At 36.3% G+C, this 24,679-nt stretch overlaps 1 protein-coding gene across 1 annotated transcript in view; it reads right to left on the bottom strand.

Moving 5' to 3' along the window:
* LOC140155765 (ATP-binding cassette sub-family C member 4-like) overlaps positions 1 to 24,679 on the bottom strand; it is a 50,632-nt gene that overhangs the window by 1,055 nt on the left and 24,898 nt on the right. Inside the window, exons 11-27 of the mRNA XM_072178728.1 lie at positions 18,194 to 18,375; positions 17,491 to 17,587; positions 16,525 to 16,707; positions 15,535 to 15,573; positions 10,205 to 10,348; positions 9,843 to 9,935; positions 9,184 to 9,249; positions 7,068 to 7,278; positions 5,864 to 5,943; positions 4,961 to 5,111; positions 4,407 to 4,637; positions 3,805 to 3,911; positions 3,139 to 3,330; positions 2,570 to 2,725; positions 2,143 to 2,232; positions 1,630 to 1,802; positions 1,151 to 1,256 (exon numbers count right to left, since the gene is read on the bottom strand). Coding sequence (XP_072034829.1) covers positions 1,151 to 1,256; positions 1,630 to 1,802; positions 2,143 to 2,232; positions 2,570 to 2,725; positions 3,139 to 3,330; positions 3,805 to 3,911; positions 4,407 to 4,637; positions 4,961 to 5,111; positions 5,864 to 5,943; positions 7,068 to 7,278; positions 9,184 to 9,249; positions 9,843 to 9,935; positions 10,205 to 10,348; positions 15,535 to 15,573; positions 16,525 to 16,707; positions 17,491 to 17,587; positions 18,194 to 18,375 — 2,301 coding nt within the window. The remainder of the gene's footprint in view (positions 1 to 1,150; positions 1,257 to 1,629; positions 1,803 to 2,142; positions 2,233 to 2,569; positions 2,726 to 3,138; positions 3,331 to 3,804; positions 3,912 to 4,406; positions 4,638 to 4,960; positions 5,112 to 5,863; positions 5,944 to 7,067; positions 7,279 to 9,183; positions 9,250 to 9,842; positions 9,936 to 10,204; positions 10,349 to 15,534; positions 15,574 to 16,524; positions 16,708 to 17,490; positions 17,588 to 18,193; positions 18,376 to 24,679) is intronic.

Here is a 24,679-nt window from a genome sequence, read left to right on the forward strand (position 1 = left end):
CCCCCCTCTGATAAAAGTTTTTTTTGGCTCTTTTTGTGACAAATTATCATCACCCAATTCCAGAATTTTTTTGTTTGTTTACTACATTTCCAGATTTTTTTTTTTGAGGGGGAGTATCGTATTCTGACAATTAGTAGGTTTTTAGCGGTTCGCCGTCGGACAAGTTTAGAACTGTCAAGCTTTCGTCAGGAGTAGCTCTGACTTCTTCAGGACAAAGTACCTAAGAATGAGACATGTAGACCGCCCCTTGTCTACTGATGACTCTGAAAAGAGCCGTTTGCTGAAGACTGCCCCCTTGTCAACAGAAACTAGCAGATCTCGCCTATCTGCTGATTTTGTAAGTTTTGGTGGCTCTGAAAAGAGCCGTTCAATGAAGACTGCCCCTTGTCTACAGAGAACTAGCCTATCTGCTAATGATATAGGTTTTTAGTTCTAAACTTGTCCGACGGCGAACCCGCTAAAAACCTACTAATTGTTATGAATTCCCGTCGTAAAAGCCTATCCCACAAATCGTATTCTGATTTGCTAAACTTCTAATTAGCATACTTTTGGATACCTCCATATTTGGGTTTACCTAATTAATTATTAATAACCCGTATTTGTTTACATTGTTACATCATTAGCGGCGCTTATCACTTGTCCAATGTGAAATACAACAAACATTTGCACTTTCTTTCCATTAATGTTAAATCGTGAAATACCATAGAGCGGAAGTGTTATTTTTTTATACTAGGAAAATATTCCTGCCGATGACCCCATGTTGACAATGGCTAAATATGCTGTATTAATTCTGGAAAGGGTCCGGCGATTTGTCCGCCATTTTTATTTTTCAGATAACATGACATTTTGATGTATTTTTAGTAGACTTGTTTACCAGTCATTTTCGTTATCCTAACTACAGTTTGCATATTGAAAAGTGACTTTGATGTATGTGGTGCAAAAATTCTTGCCGTACCCATTTTGATTCATTTACATGCATGTTTCAGCTGGGATGGTACGTTTGCGGCCACGCATCGGTATACATATGACCAGTTCCACATGATATAGAATTCTGTGATTCATATTGAAGTGTTGAGCATGAAATTAATGTTCCACACAAATTACACTTAACCAGTATGTTGTAAATAAAACCCAACACCTGTTATCTTACCATTATTCTGTCTGAATCCATGACTGTATTTAATCTATGCGCCACTGTCAATACTGTACAGTGTCGGAAACGATCTCGGATAGTCGACTGAATCAGCCTATCAGTTCTGTTGAAGACACAAAAAGAAAATCACATTGCATATCTTTATCTAAATCAATTTGACTTTTTAATATCTTTGCTTTTTTATTGCCTATTTATATATTACACAGGAAACAAAAAGATACTGTTGAAGCATGAAATTGTCATGGGTGCATAATATGAAAAAAGTATCTACTTTTTCACACATCCTAGTTTCAAGTGATGACTATTTCTTCACAGACTTACCAGGTACATCCACACAGTATTAGCAATGGGGTGATAGGGAGGTGATGTGAGAGCTGATATGGGCCAAAATTAATTTCAGGATAAGATTATATACATACAGTCATCACTTTCTTAGAGGTTGGAAAAAGTGATTACAGTCAAAATGACAAACTCACCTGAGATCAACATTAGCAGTAGCTTCATCAACTATAAGAATCCTATTTCTTCTGAGGATGGCTCTGGCAAGACAGACCAGCTGCCTCTGGCCAACACTAAAGTTACTACCACCCTCTGCCATCTTAGTGTGAAGACCATCATCTAGGCACTCTATGTCAGGCTTCAGTTGAACCTGATGAATGGGGAAATTAGAAAATGGTTAAATAGTTGAAATGAGATAATGTTTTGAAAGAGTAAACAGACAACTCCCCTCTCTATTTAGTTTTCATGTTGAAATCACAAAGCGTCCGATTCTATATAAATGGTTGGTAAAATCTGAATGTGCATAATTATTATAAAACAAAATGGTGGATATAAATCCAAGTCAAGTTAACATCAAAATGCCCAAAATTAACTTAATATTAAATTCAACAGCTCCTGGGTAGTAGGTAGACAAAAAATTGTATCAATTCTGCAGCCAAGTAACATACATTATTAGTACAGATACAATGTAGTAGCAAACTTTCCCCTACCTCTTCCAAAGCTCTCCAGATATCCATATCGGTTTGCTCTGTAAAAGGATCCAAGTTCTTGCGTAGTGTACCACTAAATAAGACGGGGTCCTGTTGGAATATAAAATACATCCAACCAATGAAAATAAAGCAAACATGTCATAAAAGGAACACCGAAATAACAACGAGAGTGAAATTGTTTTATTAATTTCATTTTCTTGCATGAACTTTGAAAAGGTTTAGCAGACAGAAGAGGGACAAGGAAGGTAAATCAGAAACAGAAAGAGTGGGAAAGAGAGAAAGAAAAGGTGATTAGATCGAGAAAGAGAGAGACAGAAAGAGCAACCGGCAGACAAAGATGAAGAGGGCAAACAACTAAGGAGAAGAGAAACAAATTAGAGTCAAAACCAGAAACCACAACAGAATAGCGTTTTAATAGCATAACTACCTGGGGTATAAAAGAGAGTTTTTGTCTCAGATGATGTAGGCCTATATCAGTAATATCTACACCATCAATCATGATAGTTCCCTTTGGTTCTGCTATCCTCATTAATACTGTCATCAGGGAACTCTTACCAGCCCCAGTTCTTCCTACAATGCCAACCTGAAATAAAGAAAAGGAAATAATTGTTTTTGCCAAAATTGGAGCAGTTGAAACTTTTAGCTGTGTAAAGCCATTTTAATTTGCAACTTTTGAAAATGCACCAACTTTCATATACTGGTATCAATCTTTGTCAATTCAGAGTGTTTGGTAGCAAATTTGTTATCAAATTGGAGCTAATAAGATTCTGCACACAACCTTATCATTCCAATTGTCAAAACAAAATCAGGTTTTGGTGTACGACGGGTTGCATAAGTGCGGACTTTTTTATCTGAGGTGCTTATATCCAAAACATTGTTCCTTATTATGTTGTAAAAACACAATCCACTTTGTTGGTTGGTGAAAAAAAAATCTTTACAAGCCATTAAACTGTTTTAACATACAAGCTATTGAACTATTTTAAAGTAACAAACTACCTTTTCTTTGGCTCTTATGCAGCCATAGAGTTTCTTCAGAACATCTGGGCCATCCTCAGTGTAACGTAATGAAGCACCCTCAAGCGTAATCAGTCCATATTTGGGCCAATCTGGTCCAGGTTTGAAATCTGTTTCTAAATCTGCTTCTGGCTTTATATCTACATACTCAAGCACACGCTCTGTTGAAGTCATCTGGAAATTAAAAGAGGAATGATAAATTATTATGTAATATGAATAACATCATCTACATAACAAATGGATACTGACTTAATTATTAAAAGAGCTTTATTCATAACATGAAGCATTTTCTTTTTCATGTGAAGCATAAAACACTTTAAAACGGATCAAATTCAGTGTGAATTTAGCTGAATTTTACATACATTTTCCTTCTGCTTTTGAGGACATAGTACAAAGTCAACTCTCATCAGCTCATACTCAAAAGTCAAGACTACCACTGATATTTGCAGCCGTTGGTCGACTTGCATAATATAATAAACAAATTATTGCATGACTTAGTTAATTATCAAAGTTCACAGAAGTCACAAGCAACAAGGAACCTTTTTAGTTTACACTATTTGAAGAACTAACTTGCATTTTTAGAACCAACAGATTCAGCCAAGTCCTTAGTATTGGCATTCCACTTGTATAAGTAATTTTGGAGCTTACCTGGTTTTCAACTTCAGCACTTTGCCTGACTCCCCACTGGAATGCACCCATCAAACTCAATGCATAGGATAACGACAGGCCAACTAAACCTGAATCCAGCTTAAATACTACAATTAACACAAGAAAAAAACAATAAGTAAATATTGGGCTAAACCTGTTTTGGGCATGCACAAATTAAATACCCCTGAATACCCTAAACACTAATACTGACACCAACTCTATCCATAACTTTAAATCCTAACCTTTTAAGAGCTCGGATAGTGATGTTTTTACATATTTTTGTGGGAACTGAGAGCACATCAGACATATCGAATTGCATTTTGAATACGAGGAATATCCTGATGATATCAAATAATTTTGATTTTTTTTTTAATTCGCGATATAATACATTTTATGGCAAATGATTAAAAATTGATATTTTTGTTTTTTTACAGTAAATTGTAATGTATAAATCTAATGATATGTACTTAAAGTGTATGCAGCTGGGATTAAAAGCTGACGATCATTGAAAATGTTGACCTTTCGTATATAGATTTTCAATTGATCATCAGCATTTCATTCCAAATATTAAGAGATTAAATAAACAGTCAAAATAGACTTACTATCAGCAGCTATGATACAGCTGAATGCCACACCAATGACAAACACAGCAGACAATGAATCAATGACCACCCCAAACCAACGAGTTGTACTGAGAAATAAGAACCAGGCTTGGGTGTGAAGATCCTGATGATTGTCAAATATCTGACAGAATTTCTGCTCCGCCTGGAAAGCACGCACCGTGCTTAAACCTTGCAGTGTAGCAGACAGATGCGAGAACACAGGACTTCGAGCTGTACAAAATAAAATAAAAAGACATAGATATTGAGTGTTATTTCTTGTCCATGTAAATAAATGATGCTGTTATGAGAAACTGAATCTAAGATTGATGGGAAATATTCGATAAGAGGTCTGCTTGAGGCAAACAATTCTAGCATCTTAGAGCATTGGCATAACTATAGAATACACTTTCGTTACACCCTGTGTTTTAGGGTTAGGGTAAGTATTTAGGTTGACATATCGATTACTGGCTGATATTGTGACATGACATATTACATTATTATAAATTACAGTACATGTTTACAATGAATTGCTTTTAGCAAACAAATGAACTTACTGATTCCCTCCAGACGTTTGACATCTCTAGACGTCTGCAGAAAAAACATCCTTACAAAGATGAATATTACACAGAGAGGTAAGGTAAAAAGTAGCACCATTGGATTCAGAACACAGATGAAGATGACAACACCAAGAACCATCAGGGATATCTGTAGAAGAAAGCAACAATCACATAATTGATCAATAGCACCATTAGAACAATGAAGATTATATGTATACTCTGGTTGCTCTAGGAAAAAGGTATAAAAATCAAAACCACTAATCCCTCCCATTATAGAACTATCAAAAAGTGTGCCAACAGGTTTCATAATAACATTATTACATAACAATTTCCTATCTTTTGGATTGTCTGCTGTGGTTTATCATTGGGGTGGGCTTGTCCAGCTGGAAGTGTAATTGACCAAAGGGGGTAATTATCAGCGATTGGGCCTGGATTAATCCCCTTTTTTCGTAGCAAAAGCCAACTATAGATTTAAAGTTATTTCATACATTTCCATATTTCTGAAATGCATAACAACCGCATGAACTTTACTGGCTTCAGATTTTGCTTTCCTACAATCCCAGTAATAATTGTAAGAACACTTTAACATGGGTATTTCAAATATGCCCCATTTCCCCCAATCAATGTTGGTAGTTGGTTTTTTGGTCATGCACCCCTAGAAACATGCAACATTGATTAGTGAGACAGGGGGAGGGTTGTAGTAGTAGGGAAGGGTTCAGACTTCACACCAAAGAAAGCGAAATTTTAATGTCAAGTATAACAGAAATACGGTTTCAAACAGTCCTACTTTGTTCTAACTATTTATGACCAGGATTGTAGATCACATGACAAGTTGTATTGTATATACCATACATAAAAGTTTAGTTGGTTGGTACCATTTGAGTAAAAATGTGTACCTACTTGATTGAAATCACCCATAGTTGTAGGTAGTAACTCATCCATGAACCCAATATCTTTAGCAAAACGATTAAGAATACGACCTGAAATGAAGAGGGGGATCAAGTACATCACCATTATGAATTGAAGTATTTAATTATAGTTTATTTGATGAGAGAGACATTAGACATATCATTGAACATACACTCTGAGATATTGAGACAAGCAACCTCCCCCCATTGAAAATGCATAAATTCTAAGCAACACACAAACGTTTAAAAGCATAATGCATAGTATGCCAAGTACAACTGGATACTTTTAATACACTCCACTATATTTCTAAACACCTCTGCTGATTAGCTACGTAGTTCTAAGAGTATGTGATTGAAAAAAAAGTTGCAAGAGGACTTGTGATGCAATCAAACTAGATGAGTTTAATTTTCAGAGATTTATTTCAATGAAAACTCCATCACAACTGGACTTGCAGTTCTAAAACTGTGGTCATTTAAGTGTTGCTCTAGAACAATAAAATACAAAAGAAGTTGAATATTATTAATATTGGCTATATCTCAGAATCAATATTAAAGACGACGACTCATTTCTCATGATCACATCACACTTCAGGAAATTATATTTAATGTCACTTCCGTGTCATAAAACTAAGCATTTGCCTTGTAACCAAATAAGTTATAATAGAGAATCCAGCCTCTTTCAAATGTCCCTGTGCATAATGCTATGACAATCTGCCATATTAGATTGTCAAACAAAATAGTGTGCACCCCAGCTATTTATTCAAGTGCAAACTTGGAAGTTTACCGGGCGCATTTTGATCTCCTGAGTAACACAGAAACATGGCAGAGTCGGTACTCTGTAATATAATTTGCCTGCAAGGCGACGAAAAAACCCTGTTCTACAGGCGCGATTGACCCAGAATTTTTTTTAATAAAACATGCAAGATCGGCTGTTTGGGGCCAACTTTATTCATTTTAGCAGAAAATATTTAGAAAATATGTTTGCAAAATCTTTTTTTTCCAGATTTGTCAGATTTTGGTGAAATTTTAGGGTAATTTTAGCCTCCAGAAAAAGAAAAAGAAACACCTGACCGACTGACTCTACTTGAAAGGTCTGTCCGCCCATAGAACAGGGTGTTTTTTGTCACCTATAGATTTGTACAAATAGACCTGATGCATACAAAAGCTGTGAGGATATTATAACAGTAAACACATACCAACAGGGTTTGAATCAAAGAATTGCATAGGAGCACGGATGATGGAGTTGAACATTTGATTATGTAGATTCTTGGAAGCATTCACCATGATGAAATACAGCAAGAATGTCCTGCCAAAACTGAATATGACGATACCCAACACTAAGCAACTGTAGATCCATGCATACCAAACTGAGTCGACCTCATCTGGAGACGTGGTTGGCAAGTCAGTCTGGGAGAGAACATATTAACATATTAAATGTCAGTCTGAAATATCATCAACACCTCGGCTAGATTGGAAATGATATGAAAAAATTGATGTTATATATTATGCATTGGTATTACTTGATGAATGACAATAACAGAATGTATATACAGAAAGCTACAGAAATGATTCATTACAAGTCCAAAAATAAACAATTTAATTGGTAATCATTCCCTCCATTCTACTAATATATTTGATGTGAGTTGTACTTTTGTTTCTCATCGACTTTGGTAGTGACATGTGCGTATTTTGCTTGTCACAGTATTGAATCGTACAAATTATTCTAATTGATAAAGAACATATATACACTCATACAAGGGCGGTAAATGCACTTACATCAGTACCTAACCCAAGGGAAAATGAACTGAAGCCTGATTCACTCATTGATATCATGATGATAGAAACACAATATCTAGAAGATAAACTTTGTATGGCTTATTTGAGGTTATGCAAGAATGTACTTCATCGTTATTTTATCGTTAGTATATAGCATGTTCTATAATAATATTCATCCCCTTTTATAAAAGCAGATATAGGTTCTACACAGAGACGGTATCTGACACTTACCATAATGCATTACTGATTGGCTATTCAGTGCAACATGGGTCGATAATGATAAAAAATACTTCAATCTAAACAGAGCTCCTACAGATTTTGCAATTGGGATATTTCTTGTCACTATCGACCCATGTTGCACTGAACAGCAAATACTACAGGGAAGAAATGCATTGTGGGAAGTGTAAGATATCTTCTGGGTTCTACACAAAGAGATTAGATGAGTATGGATAGAATAGCAACATGCATAATGCTATGTTAAAGCCACCTTGTTGGATTGTCATGCATAGGGGACCAAAATGGAGTACTTATCATACTTATAAGTAAATTCCAAAAATCCCCTGGCGTCTTTCAGCTTGGGTGGACATTACCAGGGTGGACATTACCAAGGTTCCCATATATAGCATGACACATTACACATAGAACACAAACAAGCATGCACATTAAATTGGCTAGGCACATGGTCAAATTACCCGCAAGGACTCTATTTTGCCATCCATGTGAGCCACATAAACTGACAACATACAGATTCTTATTCAAATCTCTTTGGTTCTACAATAACTTGCTATCTAAGCCACAATGATACAGTCACTGTCCCATACAAGTTAATATAGTACTAGTCTATGCTCATATAAATATGTAGAATTTCAGACATAATAGCTTCCCAATGCAATGCAAACCAATAGTATACATGTAGTTCAGCTGTAAAAAGGTGCATTTCAATATCTGCTGTATGTATTCCGCCCAGCTCTGATATCTATGAGCTGCATGCCCTGCTTGATACCGGATGCCCTGCATGATAGTGCATGTCCTGTATGCCATGACCAATGAGTTTCATGACAGGCAATCATTCATACATTAACTGATAGATATGCATCTTTGTGTCACTGAGACCTCAATATTAAGCATCTTTCCCAAAAGGTAAGAGTAAATAAGCAGCACTTAAATACAAAAATAGCTTGGCAGGTCCATTTCTCAAATACAAGCATATGAAGCAAAATAAATCATTAGTTAGTGCCTTAATCCTGTATGAGTCTTCAATACCATCATAACCTTGAATCATATTTGTAAATCTAACTATTGCACTGAACACTTACGATGAATTGCATGCTGAAGTGGTTTTTTAGGGACTTAAAAGTCCCTAAAAATTACAACTATTTAGACTCATCTAGCTTAATTGCATAATTATGTGCCCAGTGCCTTATATATTCTCTACTTCCAAGAAATTATTACCAATGCACCTGATTATCTACAGAATGTGCGGCAGGGTAACCAGTTGTAGCGCAAAAAGGTTAAATGGAGGAGATGATATCATACCTCTTTATATCGCTGAAGCTCATCTGGCTGGTATATATTAACTGTTATGAGGTCAGAACTGGTGTACTGGCAAAACATATTTATATACAATAAAACGTTTTAGCCATTATTTACTACAACACTGATTTTCTGCTTTTTTTTTTGAGATTATCACTTATATATATGAATCAAATATTTCATCTAATGTCAACCAGTACTTATTGATTTATTTGCAGAATCACCAAGTAACAGTTATGTTGTGTAATTTGTAGTTGCTGCAATTTGAAAAAGATAAAATCATGCTGGAGTAATGCTCACAGGCCAAAATGCCCATCTCTTTTTCCTTGGTGTTTGGGCCAGATTCCCCTGAATTAACTTTGTCACTAATCCCTCATGACAAGTCTGTTTTACCTTCCCAGCACTATATTATGCCGTTACCCATTTATAATCTTGGGTGGAGTCTTGTCTAAGGGGACAACACGATAGCACCACTGCCGGGCCCGCACCTCTTTTCTGATGACAAATTTGCAGTCAAGTTCAAAATGTCTTTCCTCATAAATAAGGCTTTATAAATCCATTACATATCATCCTGCCTATATTTTCTTTAAACTTTCCTATTCAAGTTTTATCTGGTCTGAAAATATTATAGACTTCAATTTCCTACTAATTAGTGAGCTTACTGTGAATGTACTGTTTCCATCACCACTTCTCAAGGCATTTTCTTCTGCATACGTCCATTCTGCAAGCCACCAATCTGCTACATTAATGACTCCCTATAACAGTAAGAATCAATCAATCAATCAATCACCCGATTATTGACAACTGCACTCCATTAACTCATCACATGGCATCATATCACATAGTCTAACTCACTTACTCATTCATTTTCTTTCACTCATCCCTACTTGTTTTGAATATTTATAATTACTTTGATTTCCTGAATGGGCAAAATGAAATGATACATGCTACAAAATAAAATATATAACAAACATTTCAAACACTATGACTACTAAGACATTTAATATAACTCAAAAAATATTACCTGTGCAGTCAAATTGATGACCATAAAGAACATGAAGAAGAGCATGCTACACCCAGCTAAGAAGAATCTCATATAGACCTTCACCCCTATGCTGCCTGCTGCTTTTTCTTCACCTGATAACTGCCCCAGGTCTTCATCCTCTTTCTGAAATCAATAACCAAGTTTTATATCACTATCATTAACCATTCCTTAGAAACAATGCTCATAGCTCATTTCACCTTTGGAAATGACCTCATTGATTTTACGTAATTGCAACACAAGTGTGCTAACAAGCTGCCTTTGTCCACACACATATAATATACTCTATGCAAATTTAGGTAAATAAGTGCAGGATTCTGTATACGTCACTACACCAAACTCAAAGTGCAACATAGTGGGAATAAGAAATGCCACAAGCAAATTCACTAATTATATCCCCATGGGCAATACAGCCTTTCTTAAGGTTAATTACATGATATATTATTCGGTCAGTCGGCATGACATCACCATGATCACTTGCGATGAATCGCTTCATCGCATTGGTTGTTTTTGCTGGGATTCAGCTGTTCTATCTTACGCCCTCTGCTGACATGAATTTTGCACTAAATGGGGAAATCACAAAACATGCCATAAAATAGATACCTCTTGGTGAAACAATTCAAAAAGTTTGATTTCTTATCACAGGAATAAAATCACAATAATTACAAAATAAAAGGCAAATTGGTATTTTCCACACTGTCCTCTGACATGGCAATGGCCTGAGCGCCCTTCTTCTTACTTGCCAACTATCTTTTGCGCAGTTGAGCATTGTAGCTCATGCAGCTATTTGTTCTATTTTAATGCTCTTTCATTCTTTTCATTTTTATATTGCATAACTTTCTATATTCATTATTCCATTTGGGTGTACAGTGACCTTATGGGTTTAGGCAGGGTAGGTATAGTCTTAACTAGACTTAGCTGTGGTCTAAGACCACGAACACAGCCGTGTTGTGACCCCTTATTGACCCCAAAATATATGAAAGTCCCATAGACATTGGCTAGTGTCAATGTACATTTGCATGTGGCATCACTATGCCATGTTACTTGTGGCAGAAGGGGCATTTTGAAGGTTTTTCATCTCAGACCGGAAGTGACCCCTTGATGACCTTTGACCCAAAATAAAAAAATACCACATATACACTGGGTAACCACAATTCATATATGAACATACCGTTACTGTCCTTTGTTTTTCTTAGCTAATAAAATTTTTTTGAAGGTATTTCGTTTTATACCGGAAGTGACCCCTTAATGACCTTTGACCCCAAATCTGTGTACACCCCATATACACTGGGTAACACCAATGCATGTGTGCAAGTGGTATCACTGTCCTACGTAATTTGTGGAAGAAGATGCATTTTATAAGTATTTCGTTTTATACCGGAAGTGACGCCTTAATGACCTTTGACCCCTAATTAAAAAATACCACATATACACTGGGCAACCACAATTTATGTGTGCATATACCGTTACTGTCCTACGTTTTTCTTAGCTAATAAATTTTTTGAAGATATTTCGTTTTATACCGGAAGTGACCCCTTAATGACATTTGACCCCAAATCTGTGTACACCCTATAGACACTAGGTAATTACAATACATGTGTGCAAGTGGCGTCACTGTCCTACGTAAATTGTGGGAGAAGATGCATTTTAAAGGTTATTTCGTTTTATACCGGAAGTGGCCCCTTAATGACCTTTGACCCCATATAAAAAATATCACATATACACTAGGTAACTGCAAATCAGATGTGAACATTCCGTTACTGCCCTATATTTTGTTTAGCTAATAAAAATTTTTGAAGGTATTTCGTTTTATACCGGAAGTGACCCCTTAATGACCTTTGACCCCAAATCTGTGTACACCATATAGACACTGGATGATAACAATGCATGTGTGCTAGTGGCGTCACTGTCCTACGTAAGTTGTGGGAGAAGATGCATTTTTAGTTGAAATCATGTTTTTGACCCCTATGACCCCTGCGTGACCTTTGACCCCACAAGTTTCATGTGACATGTAGGGGCATGGTCAATGATCATTGTGACCAAGTTAGGTCAAAATAGATGTAAGTGTGTGAGTGCTAGAGCAAATGTAATGGTTGACAGAAGAAGAAGAAAGAAAGAAGAAAGAAAGAAAGAAAGAAAGAACCTTTAAGAAAAAAGACACAGCCGTGACTAACGTCACGGCTGTGTAAAGACACCCATAGGGTAAAGTATTTACACCCACAATGTCACTTTGTACACATTTGCTCATACACCCACAACGTATACGTACATACAAAAAATACCCCCACAATGTAGCTCTTGTCGGTATGTGTGAATGTGCGGAGGGGTACATGCGCACAAGTATTTTGATTATGTGGGTTCATGTGAGGGGCATAGGTGTGTGAGCATGGGTGATTTGAGTGTAGTCTACTGTGTATAATTGTGTATCAATGGATATGATTGGTAGCATACCACGGACTCATGGCATGTTGCCTGTAGGGATCGACACTATGTCAGGTACCATGTGAGCAAACAAAAAAGTGCAAATATCGCGAGCGTACACAAAAGAAACTTCGCACGTCAGATGAGCGATGTCGCCAGGTCTGATTTCGAGTACGCTCAGAGGGCCCAGGCATTGAAAATTCCAATCTGTGTTTATTAATCTAAGGTTGGTAGGGTATAGGCATGCATAATTGGTGGGGTCATGTAAAGGTTTCACTAATAATGACAGTAATCCTCAGGTTTGATATTTGTTTATCATGTCAATATGCTTGTTCTAAATATATATGAGCACACTGCCAGGTACATGTGTGCCGCTGATTTAAAAGCGTGTGTGAATAAATAAATAAATGTTTAATGACTTGATATGATTTTGTTTTAGTTTAAATGACTTGCCATTTTGGTTTTTATAGAAATGTATTGTAATGGGTAAAAACAAAAGATGCAAGTACATTGATTATTGTCATTTGAACTACAACAAAATTATATCTAGTCATTAATCTCATTCATAAACATCATAAAATATATATTTTATTTCCTTTTAAAAAGCTTAAAATCCAAAATTTAATTGCAAAAATATTAGTGGCCCTTAAAGTCCTTACCTACCTGTAATGAAATCAAACCAGGGTTAGCGGTGACCTGCCGAGGCCAGGGGTCCAAATTGGCAAATAAAGGGGTCCAGGCATCTAATTCTACACAGACGCACAAAATTAAGGAGTCCAAATCATGGGGACCTGCCAAATCAAGGAGTCCTGGACCCCAAGACCCCTTAAAATGCTACCCCTGAATCAAACCAGTCATTATTTGATAGGTGATAGGTATATACAAGTGATAAGCCCATGCATTAACATATATGAATGCATACAACACCAGCATCTACCGATCCTTTGATTGTGAATATTAAAACTTGTATAAATAAGCAGTCGCTACCAGCATAGCATTTCTTTACAAGTAGCTATACATACTGATCATAAATCATGCTTCAAATCGCTACCAGCTGAAGTCAATTGTAAGTAAAAAAAAAAGCGCAGTGATTTATAGTGTTGATCCACAAGCCTCAGCACACCTTTACAGGTTATTTACAGTAGCTCCCCAAGACTAATTAATGTTAGTATTTGTGCAACCCCACTAGCATCAGATCATCAGTGATTTGATCAATACAACTACTTGTATGATACTGGTATAAAAGGAAGATTATATAGGAATAGGAATCCATCAGGCAGCCATCACCGGTTTATGGGGATTCAATGAGTAAAGAGTAAGAAGGGTCACAACCACTTAATTTGTCAATCTCTGACAATGACAGGGTTAACAAAATGACTTGACTTATATTGGAAGATTAAAGATTTTTTTGAAGTCTTGTCATTATGCCAAATAATTATATCACACATTCTGATCCAATCAGTCCAATGGAGGGCATTTTTAAAAATCAACATCAATTTGCCTAGTTACCAAGTGTACTATCATTGAAATCTTTACAACCATAACATATGTGGTTGAAGGCTATGAGCTTTTATAATGCAAAATTCTTATGCATTTTATTGTTTTTTACTCCCTATGTTTGCTTTTGTCTGTATTTTTTTTCACATTTTGTGCTTTGGGAAATATATAGGCTATAGTTTGATCAGCTCATAATCGGCACGGATTATAACATCACAGATTAATATCAACATATTTTATTTCGAGAATTATTTTTTGATATCTCGCCAGAAGCATCATGAATTTATTAATTAAAGCCCTATACTTTGTCTGGTTTCTTTTATATATGCACATGATAGACCAGACAGGTCAACTGTATCACTCTTTAACATGGATCTACTTTTTGGTGTAGTAGTAAAAGCCTAACAATTCCCACGGATTTCTAGCTGATCAATCTATCTATAGTCAGGTCCCTATCAATGCCCAGACAAAAACAAATGTATGCATATTCCTGCTTTGATTTTCCAATTAAATTCTATCACACATAAAACTAAGATCAGCACATATTCAACTACTTGCAACACAAAGCTACACTCATAATCCTACAGATTCTAAAGTCAACTGACATCCACTTCTAAAGCCAAAGGGGAAATAATTCAAATGATAATTTTTGCTTGACAAAACCAGTTTTTAATTAATAATATTTCATTCATCTCATTGAAAGATCTTAACATCTAATCTACTTTCCCGGGAAACTGACTTCCGATTGTGTATAGTCTCTTTTCCAGTCTTCAAAATCCTCCAATGAAATGGACGAAATATTAGTAAGTAAAATCTTACTGGTTTTGTCAAGCAAAAATTACAATTTGATTAGAAGTACAAACCTGATGAATCTTTTCACTGAAGGGAAAACAATTGTCTTAGAAGACTACATACATGGCTTTTAAAAAAATTGTGTGCATTTCTTGAGCTTCTTGTTTTGTATTTATCTTTTTAATGCCATGTAGAAAGTGGGCCATTAATTCAATGACCAAAAAACAAACAAACAAACAAAAAACACCACCACAAAAGAATCTGTGTATTGCATATCATTTGTTTTGCATGCAACTTAGGCAATTTTATTACCATTTTTTGGAGGATACCCGTAACCTTTTTTGCCTAATCATATTGATGTGTAAATATTGAAGGAATTATCCCGTTTACATAAAGCAATCAGAGACATTTAGTAGTTGTGGGAATAATTATAAGAGACATCGGGCTCTAGCTCTACAAAGGTTTAAGTAGCTACTAGAGTGTTAATAATACCACATAACCCACAAGAAGTCACCAGTATAGTACTACACATGAATAATAATAAACACACAAGCATCAAAGACAAACAAGCAGACATTTTTGTTGTCATAACAACAACCTACCTCCATGTTAGACTCATATTCCAACAATCGGTGTGATTCCTGTTTACAATGTTAGCATCATTGTTACATTCAACAAGATATTGAAATATGGTTAGACAAATAGTTACTGACAAAATGGCATCAAAAGTTGTTATTTAAGACAGGTACGTTTGTGAAGGTTAACATTCATCCAGGTTTAATAAGACATGTAGAAAATATTATTACTGTGCTGTGAAAAATCTTGAAAACAAATCACCTAAAGAAATTCTACACTTGTTAAAATAGTCAGGAAGTATTACAAAGATTTGTACAGAAGTTCATTAGTTGAAAATTATATGACATCAAAGTTTGAAGAAACATCCCCAACAATTCCATGGTGTAAATATTACCATTATAGGAAATTGGAACTCAATAATGTACGTGTGTTGAGATGTTGCTGCGTTCCAATGCATGAGACTTGCAGGGTGGAGTGCATTGGACGCATTAACAGTCAGCATATTATTCTAACAGCTTTTCTGATTGGCTATGTGGTACTAAGAGTGTATGAATGAACATAAAATGTGCTTTCACAAGTTTGACGGTGGGAAATAAGAAAATTGTAACATCTAATTCTTACAATTTTATAACAGGACTGATATTTGGCTCTTGGCTGCTGGAAAATGAAGAGTTGTAAATGTGTCGGGCAATTAGTAATACAGCTGGCATGTGTCTAAGTTGGAAACATGGGCTATGTAATTGAACTTTACAACATATTAACTTGTGGATGTACCAACACACCCTTTAAAAGTTGCTCTTAAAAACCCAACTCTTACTCTTCTTTTTAAATAAGACAAATAAATACATGTAAATAAATGTGCATGTAGGTGGTACATGTACATGTGATGTACATGTGACCTTATAGAAGTATGCTGAAAGAATGCACACAGGTAAATGATATAAACTTCATGTCACATATAAAAGTTTCATATCTAATTGTCACTAGTATCAAACAAATGTATATTTCTACCATACCTCTGATATGGCTGAAGCAATTGACATCACTGAGCAAGCATCACTGACAGTTCTCTTTCTTGGCACCGGGAAATCAGCATCATTTTCATCATCTTTCTCTTCTTTTTTTCTTTCTTTTAAGAGCAGTGCAAAATCAATGCCAGACTCTTCAAGCTCCTCGTAAGTACCAATTACACCTTTACCCTAGAATGAAGAACAAGTTAACACATAAATAAAACAGACAACAGTTTCAATACACTATGTGACATGATCTGGTCCATGGGGGCCAAAGGCAGCAAATTTGAAACTGAGATAAAGGTAAAAATATGGAGTAAAAAAACAATAAAATACATAAGAAAATACACATCGAAAAACTTCATAACTTTAGAACCAAGTATGTTAGATCTTGCTTTGGTGTTTTATATAATGTAATAATTGCAGTAACTCAATTTTCAAAAATGCCTCCTTCGGCCCCATGGACCAGATCGTGTCACATATGAAACTTTGAGGCAAGTACAACATACTTGTCGCCATTAAGAATGAAAACAAAACCTCTTATTATGCCAAAACATTGTTCATAATTTGCCTATTATCATAAGTCTACATGAGTCTCATAAGTCTACATGAAACCTTGTCAGTTTTGTGGTTTCGTTTTTTTGCTTCTCTTTTTTAACTGGTTTTGTTTTATTTTCGGGCAAATTGCAAAGTCTATTTTTACACAATTGTTTTTCTTTCCACTAGTGCTAGTTACATAAATACGATAGTTATACCTATTTGCAAATTTCCGCACTGCCTGAGTTGGTGCAGTTTATGACGTGAACATGAAGTCAGGTTCTGATTGGCTAATTGAATCACATCATCATCTCATCAGCACATCATTCATTAATCAATCTCATAGAGCATCACATGACACAGGTGTGATGACCTAGTTCTTTTTACATAATCGGTCGGCCAGTGCAAAAGGTCTTTGGAGAAAAAGTGTCTTACCTTTTTCAGAATGAGAATTTTGTCAGCATCATGTAGATACTGCAGCTGATGTGTAACTAATATACGAGGTTTGTTGGCCAGCAGACCAGATATGCAACTGAAAATAATTTCATAAAATAGTACAAGTTATATGTAGATATGGTGTAAATTGGTGTGTTCTTATTAAAACAAATATCCAACCATAAAGCTGAATTACACTTAATCACTCGGCAAGAGATATACATGTACCACCTTTTTGAAAATGATGCATATCTCTTCTCATCTCATTGATATATATTGCTTGCAATCATACTTGTGCATTTGCAAACTGGTGTATTGCAAATTTATTACAATATTTAAAATATCACATTTTGAAGACATAAATTGTTCTTGGATTTTATTATTTTCAAATTAATTCCCATTCATAAGGTGATGGCAAAGAACAGTAAGTTGATTTGCAACATGACAGATCCAGCCTGCATATAATAGCATCATAGTTGGTCAAACGTGACAAGCATCATCATTTGAAATCTTTGAATACTTATATTTATTTTATTTCATAACCAACACAGACTAAAGAGCATTTCTTTTCAATTTTCGAGTATGCACTCATTTATAAACATTTTTGGATCATCTGATAAGAAAATACGCACTTTTTATCTATAGTTAATTAGGGACTCATTAAAGCAATGTGTGATTTACTCCCAAGTTACCAAGTACTCACTCTTCAAATAGCTGCCTTCCTACAGTTGTATCCACTGCACTTAAGGGGTCATCTAATAGAAATACATCAGCATTGTTATACACAGCTCTAGCAAGGCTCACCCTTGCCCTTTGACCTCCACTCAAGGTCACTCCTCTTTCTCCAACTAATGTCATATCACCCGCTGGCAACTGTTCAAGATCCTGGAGAAAAAAGAGAGATTACACATTATTTAAAAAACTTGGGCTTGAATTTGTATTCATACATTTCAAGAATTCTAATTATGTAAATGATAAAACTTTGAGATATTTTTAAATCATTTGAAGTGTGTAATAACCTGAAACATGTTTCATATTATTTAAATAAACCTCCCTGCCCCTATTAAATAGGACGGATTATTGAGATATTAAGGGGGTACTACACCCATCACATTTTTTTGCGGGTTTTTTGCATTTTGTGAAGAAATGAGGAAAAAAAAATTGGTCAAAGTGGTATGCAAAATTAAGGGCAAATCTTCTCGTTCTTTTGGTGGCATTGATATTAATATAGCTTGCATGCTTTTAATGCTACAAGCCAAAGACAGATACATCATGACCCGGTTACAAACTTGAGGATATCTACAATTTCAGAGCTGCTATCGTGAATCCACTTACACCCACATTAATATCATTAATGACAGACTCTAAAAGTACCAAAATATTTTTGGGGGAAATGCATTAATTATGCACAGCTTTGAAAACACAAATATGCATCAATTTCATGTTATCAATGAACTTAAACTTATTTTTCCCCCTTCCAGTTGACAATGATATGCAAAATTTGTGTTCGCAAGGCAGCATATTTGTTTCAGGTTTGATAAGGTTGAAATTAAAGAACAGTCAATGCCTTGGTTTTCATTTTAGGAGAATTTTTGCTCAGTTTTCTGAGGAAATACGGGAAGCTTATGAAATATGATTTATAATCAGGGGTCGAAATAAGCGGTAGCCCGATAGCCATGGCTATTAAATTTTCTGTCGGGCTATTGGATTTTATCTCCATGTAGCCCGTCGGGCTATTGATACTTGCTGCTGTGTTTAAGCTTCATGCCTAACAATTGACAAGAGCCCGATATTTATAGGCCCGGAAAAAATGTGATCTTGCTTTTCACGCCGTGATTCTCCTCTCGCTATTAACCAACTATCTCGCTTTGTAAAAAAGTTTCCAAGCAGTGCACTTACTATAAAAATGTTGCTTTATGCCATAAAAGTTCGCCGAATTCCATTAAAATGCAGTTCAGACTTCGCCAAAGTGCAGAATTCAACAGCATTGCAAGCAATGGTCGAGTGAAAAAGTCATGCTTTACTCAATAAAAACTGACATTTCATTTCAAATGAGTTCAAGTTTAGGCCAAATATCATTATATTTATTGAATTACTGGAATATTTTGACTATAAAACATAATTCAAGGGCAAATTTTTGTCACTTTTCTTCGATACTGGCCGGCCATCGGCAGGTTTATTTACATGTAAACATTGTTCTGAACAATAGAAGGCAGCAAATTGTTGGATTTTTTTGTTTTTGTTTTTGATTTTTCGCATTTTCGGGCGTTTTGAAAGCTTCTTGTGCCATTTTTCTGGGGAAATCTCGCTTTTCAAAATTTTGGATCTTCAAAAAATTGCGTTTTTTGCCGGGGCCTACCGATATTGAAAGGGCTATTGAATTTTCGCCAGGGCTATCAGAAAAAATGTCTAGATAGCCCAGATGGCTATCAGGAAATGGTCCCTTATTTCTACCCCTGTATAATGCATTGTAATGTGAATCGCTATGTTAAACAATGATAACACCTCAATGGAACAGGCTACTGATTCACGTTTAGTAACACTTTCGTCACTTACCTGTAGCGCATGCTGATATCCTTCCAATTCAAGAAAATCCTATATAAATCCACGAAAAAAGGGTAAAATTCACTGCTTTCGCTTGCCGAACACTTCCGCCATTGATTTAAATGATTTGGTTTTTTTCTAGCGTTGGGCGATTCGATACCATTTTGGTATCGGCTATTTTCCGATAAAATACTTTTATTTTTATGGAAAGCAGGCCTATTGAAAACAAAAATAATTATTCGAAAATTGAAAACAAATATTTAAAAAAAAATCTTTCATTCTCTACATAAGCTTAGGAACCAGGGGGGGCTTGAGGGGCTCAATAATTTTGGTGCGGGGGCTGGACAGCCCCCCAATAATCCTAGGTGAACTTAAAAAATTGTGATAAGGGAACGTTCATAAATACTTTGGTAGGGGGGGCTGGAAAATTTTGATTTCGGCATTTCAAAACTTTTTTGACCCCCCCTCTGTCTGTATGTTAAACCTTTAGAACCCCCCTCTTTATGGACTGAAAACTTTTTGACCCCCCTTTGTATACACCGAAACTTTTACCCCCCCCCACACACACACACACACACACATAATGAAGGTATACTAGTACTTAATATAATCCGCACTTGTTTCCACTATAGTAATGCTTTATTTGACTAGTAGGCCTATAGTGGATTAAACTTATACAGTTTGAACCTTGTTACAAATTCAAGCAAACAGATCCGCAATAAATTTATCATTTATCAGTGTCACTCTTACAGGCCTTATGTCTAGGCCTAAATTGTCAGGACATCATAAAATATAAATAAATTGCTTTCAAATAAGGTCTCAAAAGTTATTGCACGGATGTATCAGGGGTGTATCCAGCTTTCTTGGTGTGGGGGTGAAATAAAATGTTGGGGCACAGACGAAAAACAATTGCAGTTGCTTTACATACATAGGCCTATATACCGGAGCTTTAAAAAAATGCTTTACTGGATGTGCGAAAAATTTTGTATTTTAATTACTCTATTTACACCTATGATCGGGATGAAAAGGGCTTTATTGTGACAATGTCAAACTTTTTAGACCCCCCCCCCCCTTTATGGGTGTCAAAACTTCAATCTTCACCCCCCTTTTGCCACGTTAAAACTTTTGACCCCCCTTTTCGGAAGGTCAAAAATTTCTTGACGCACTCTACAAATTATCCAGCCCCCCCCCCCACCAAGGTATTTATGAACGCCGAGGGAAAAGGGGTCTTTGTGATCTAAAGTTAATTTTTTATTACTTCCGTGGTCCGGGTACGTGCTGGTGAATTGCGATCGCATATAGGCCTATTCAGGCCGCCTACTACGCGCCAAGCAGACGACCAATGGGTCCATAGACGAATGGGTCAACCGGCTTGTTGTCAAGTCCGTTGATCAGCCAATCAGCGTGATTGTTTATTTCTTCTGTGTGTACGCTCGTCTACGCTTGGCGCACAGCTCGGACCACGAAAGTCACAGTAATAAAGAATTAACTTTATATTTTGTAAAATTTTCCGAATGCAAGGGGGGGAACCCCCTTCCGCACCCCCGGTCTGGCCCCACAAAATTTTGTTCAAGTTTCAGCCTCCCCCCCATGTTGAAAATCTTCCTAAGCCTATACACTAGCGTCTTCAGGTACGGTAGCGAATAAATTGTGTGGTAGACCTAGGGACCGTTCACAAACACTTGTTGGGGGGGGGGGGCTGAAGCAAAAAAATTCATCACAAAATTTTTTCGGCCCCCCTTTACAGACCTCAAAAATTTCAGGCCCCCCCCCCCTTTGACATGAAAATTGTGGGTCAACCCCATAAAAAAGCATATAAACTCAATTTTCCCAGGGGAATTTGTGGTCATGTTTTAGCCCCCACCCCTTAGGAGGGTCAAAACTTTTCAGCCCCCCCCCCCCACCCTTTGCATCCACCCCTCATAACAAGTGTTTGTGAACGGTCCCCTATACTATCTCGCAGCTACAGCGTTCTGATTTAATAATTCCAATGGATTGTCTATGGGATATGCGCTCCAGCGGCAAACCATGGCGGGCATTGGTGGCGCATGCAACAAAATTTAAGATTTTGTCAAAACTACAGCCGGTCCGTATTTCAGGGTGTGTTTGTTATGTTATATTCATTACAATTAGGTTAAAATTTCGATTTTGAAAATGTTACTTTAAATAACAATTAATTATTTTCATAATGACTGTAACGTCACAAAATAGCGACCTATCATTAACATTTAAAAGTGTATAGAAACTAGTTTACGCTATATAGGGATCTTCATTTCATACAATTTTTAACAACACCCGAAGTTTTCGTGTTCTTGAGCATTGTAAAGCTGCAATGTTCGATTCCAATCAAAGTAATTGCAAATCTTTTACAAAATATTTTACAAAAACCACGGTTATATGTCAAGTACGAAAGATAATTATCTATAGTTATAGTTAGATAATTATATAATTAATTGTAAACATTAAACAAAACCAATACATTATAATGTATTGATTTTGTTTAATGTTTACAATTAATTTCAACACAAAAATTGTGTTAATGTTTTAAACTTAAATTGTCAACAGAAAGAGTCAGCTGATCATCGGGTTTTATGTCTTCTGTTAACAAGAGTGAAAACAAAGGAACCCAAAGAATGTGCAAATTTATAAATTGACTTCGGCTAGCATCTTCAAATTAAACTCTGAGTCAAGCTTTGTTTAAATTAAAAAGAAAGTTGTAAAGTTGTTGCATCATGATCTTGTTGATTAAAAGTGGTGTTTGCTATACTGGTTTTATTATCACATGTGTTTGTGTTACGACTCGTAATCCCACGAAGAGTAAGTTAAGTTCGTTAAAGTGGTAGGCCTATTATAGTACATACAGCCACACGTACCCCCCACCCCTCCCCCAACAAACTTGACATTGACTCATTTTAGGAGCGGATGGCAGGGGGCTGGCGGGCCCGCCCTCCCTAAAAAGAGAAGAGAAGAGGAAGGGGAAGAACGGAGAAAAAAGAAGAGAAACGGGAGGAGGGTCAAATTGCACGTAATTGAGTAGGCCCATGCCTAAGTAACCGCACAGTCGGTTCGATCGGAACCCGCAGAGATCTCTCTTTCTCTTCCATGATCGGAAGTAGGCCCTATAATATAGCCTATAGGCCTGCATTTCTTGAAGGCAGGTCCTCGTCCTAAGAGCATGTGAAAATTACCGCGGGTCCGCCGACGGCACCCAAAGTCAGTATTAAGACGGACTCCATACAGACTTCATCGATTTATGCATAGTGCTTTAGTAATTGCGAATCTCAAGTTTTGCAAATTGAGTTCCTGCCCTTACTGCAATTGATTCAAATAGTGTAAAAACGATGCACCAAATAGCTTCAATTGGACCTTCATTTTGAAAATTTTTTAAACTTCTCAGGCGGGAACATCCCCTTCAGACACCCCCTTGTGTAGTGGATAATCATTTTCGCTCTTCTTCCGACATTACCAAATTTTAGCCCTATGTTAACACAATTTATAGGCTTACAGGGAAAACTTGTCCACGGACGGTTTCATGGACCGTCATTTAACAAATTTGCGGCTTTTTCAAACTATAATTTTATACACTAATCACTGCTCAGTGCCAAAATGGTCCACAATCACTTCAATAAAGTTTTCATTTTGCACAAGTTTCTTGCTTCTGAGGGTGTCAGACATCCCCTGTGTCGCGCAAGCGCGACGCGATGCCATTTTTTTTCCAATGTTATTTTATTTTTTCTAAAAATTGCCCCTCGCCCCCCCTGGCTGCTCTGGATCGACAACTGATACAAAAAGCTGGTATCGCCCATCCCTACAGAGGATGGCACTGATTACTCAACACACGACTTCTACTTTTACCACGGTCATTTCACACGCGTATGAATAGAAATTGTTTTGCGTACTTTTTAAATATTTTTAGAGCACGTTTTTTTCAATATTTTGACAAGTTGACGTCGAATTTTCTATTCTATATTGTTTGGCAATAATGTAAGTTGCCATGATAGTTTATCCAAAGTTGTAGTTTTGTGTTTTTGATCGCAAAGATTGGGTATGTTTTATTACGAATTCGAATTTTGTGAACGCCAGCATGGTCAGGAGGATTCGCCAGGGTTCAGAATTCGGGTAAGTGTGACGGTAATTTTGCCTTTTTGGACACTAAAAGGCATTCGATCCTTGATTTTATTGATATGAACTTTGTTCATTTGCAAGCATAATGACATGGGTACCAATTGTATATGTTTATTAAATTTTAAAGACTTTTTTGCCCATGTTTGACCTACGCAAATCGTTAAGCGTGTATTGACAAAACGGTGTGTGTCAGTCCTATAAATATATAGAGGCACGGCGTATTATTGGACTGCGAGCTAGTCTAATACTGTATTGTGTTAGGAACGGCATCCCGGCAGAAAACGGTTGTGAAGAAGACTACTATACGTGGATCGCTAACAAATAGGCGTCCTTAACAACCAATCAACTTTAAGACAAATAGGTGAAAACTGACACTTTCATGATGTTTTGTCATATTTTTTTATTTCACATGATCCGTGCATATATCGCCTTTTTTTAAATGATAAAAATATTTTTTTAGACTACACTCTTTCCAATATCGACGGTGTAGTACGCCCTTAAGGTACTTAAAATATGTGGC

This window comes from Amphiura filiformis, chromosome 6, assembly GCF_039555335.1.
Source record: "Amphiura filiformis chromosome 6, Afil_fr2py, whole genome shotgun sequence".
In the NCBI taxonomy this organism is placed as follows: domain Eukaryota; kingdom Metazoa; phylum Echinodermata; class Ophiuroidea; order Amphilepidida; family Amphiuridae; genus Amphiura; species Amphiura filiformis.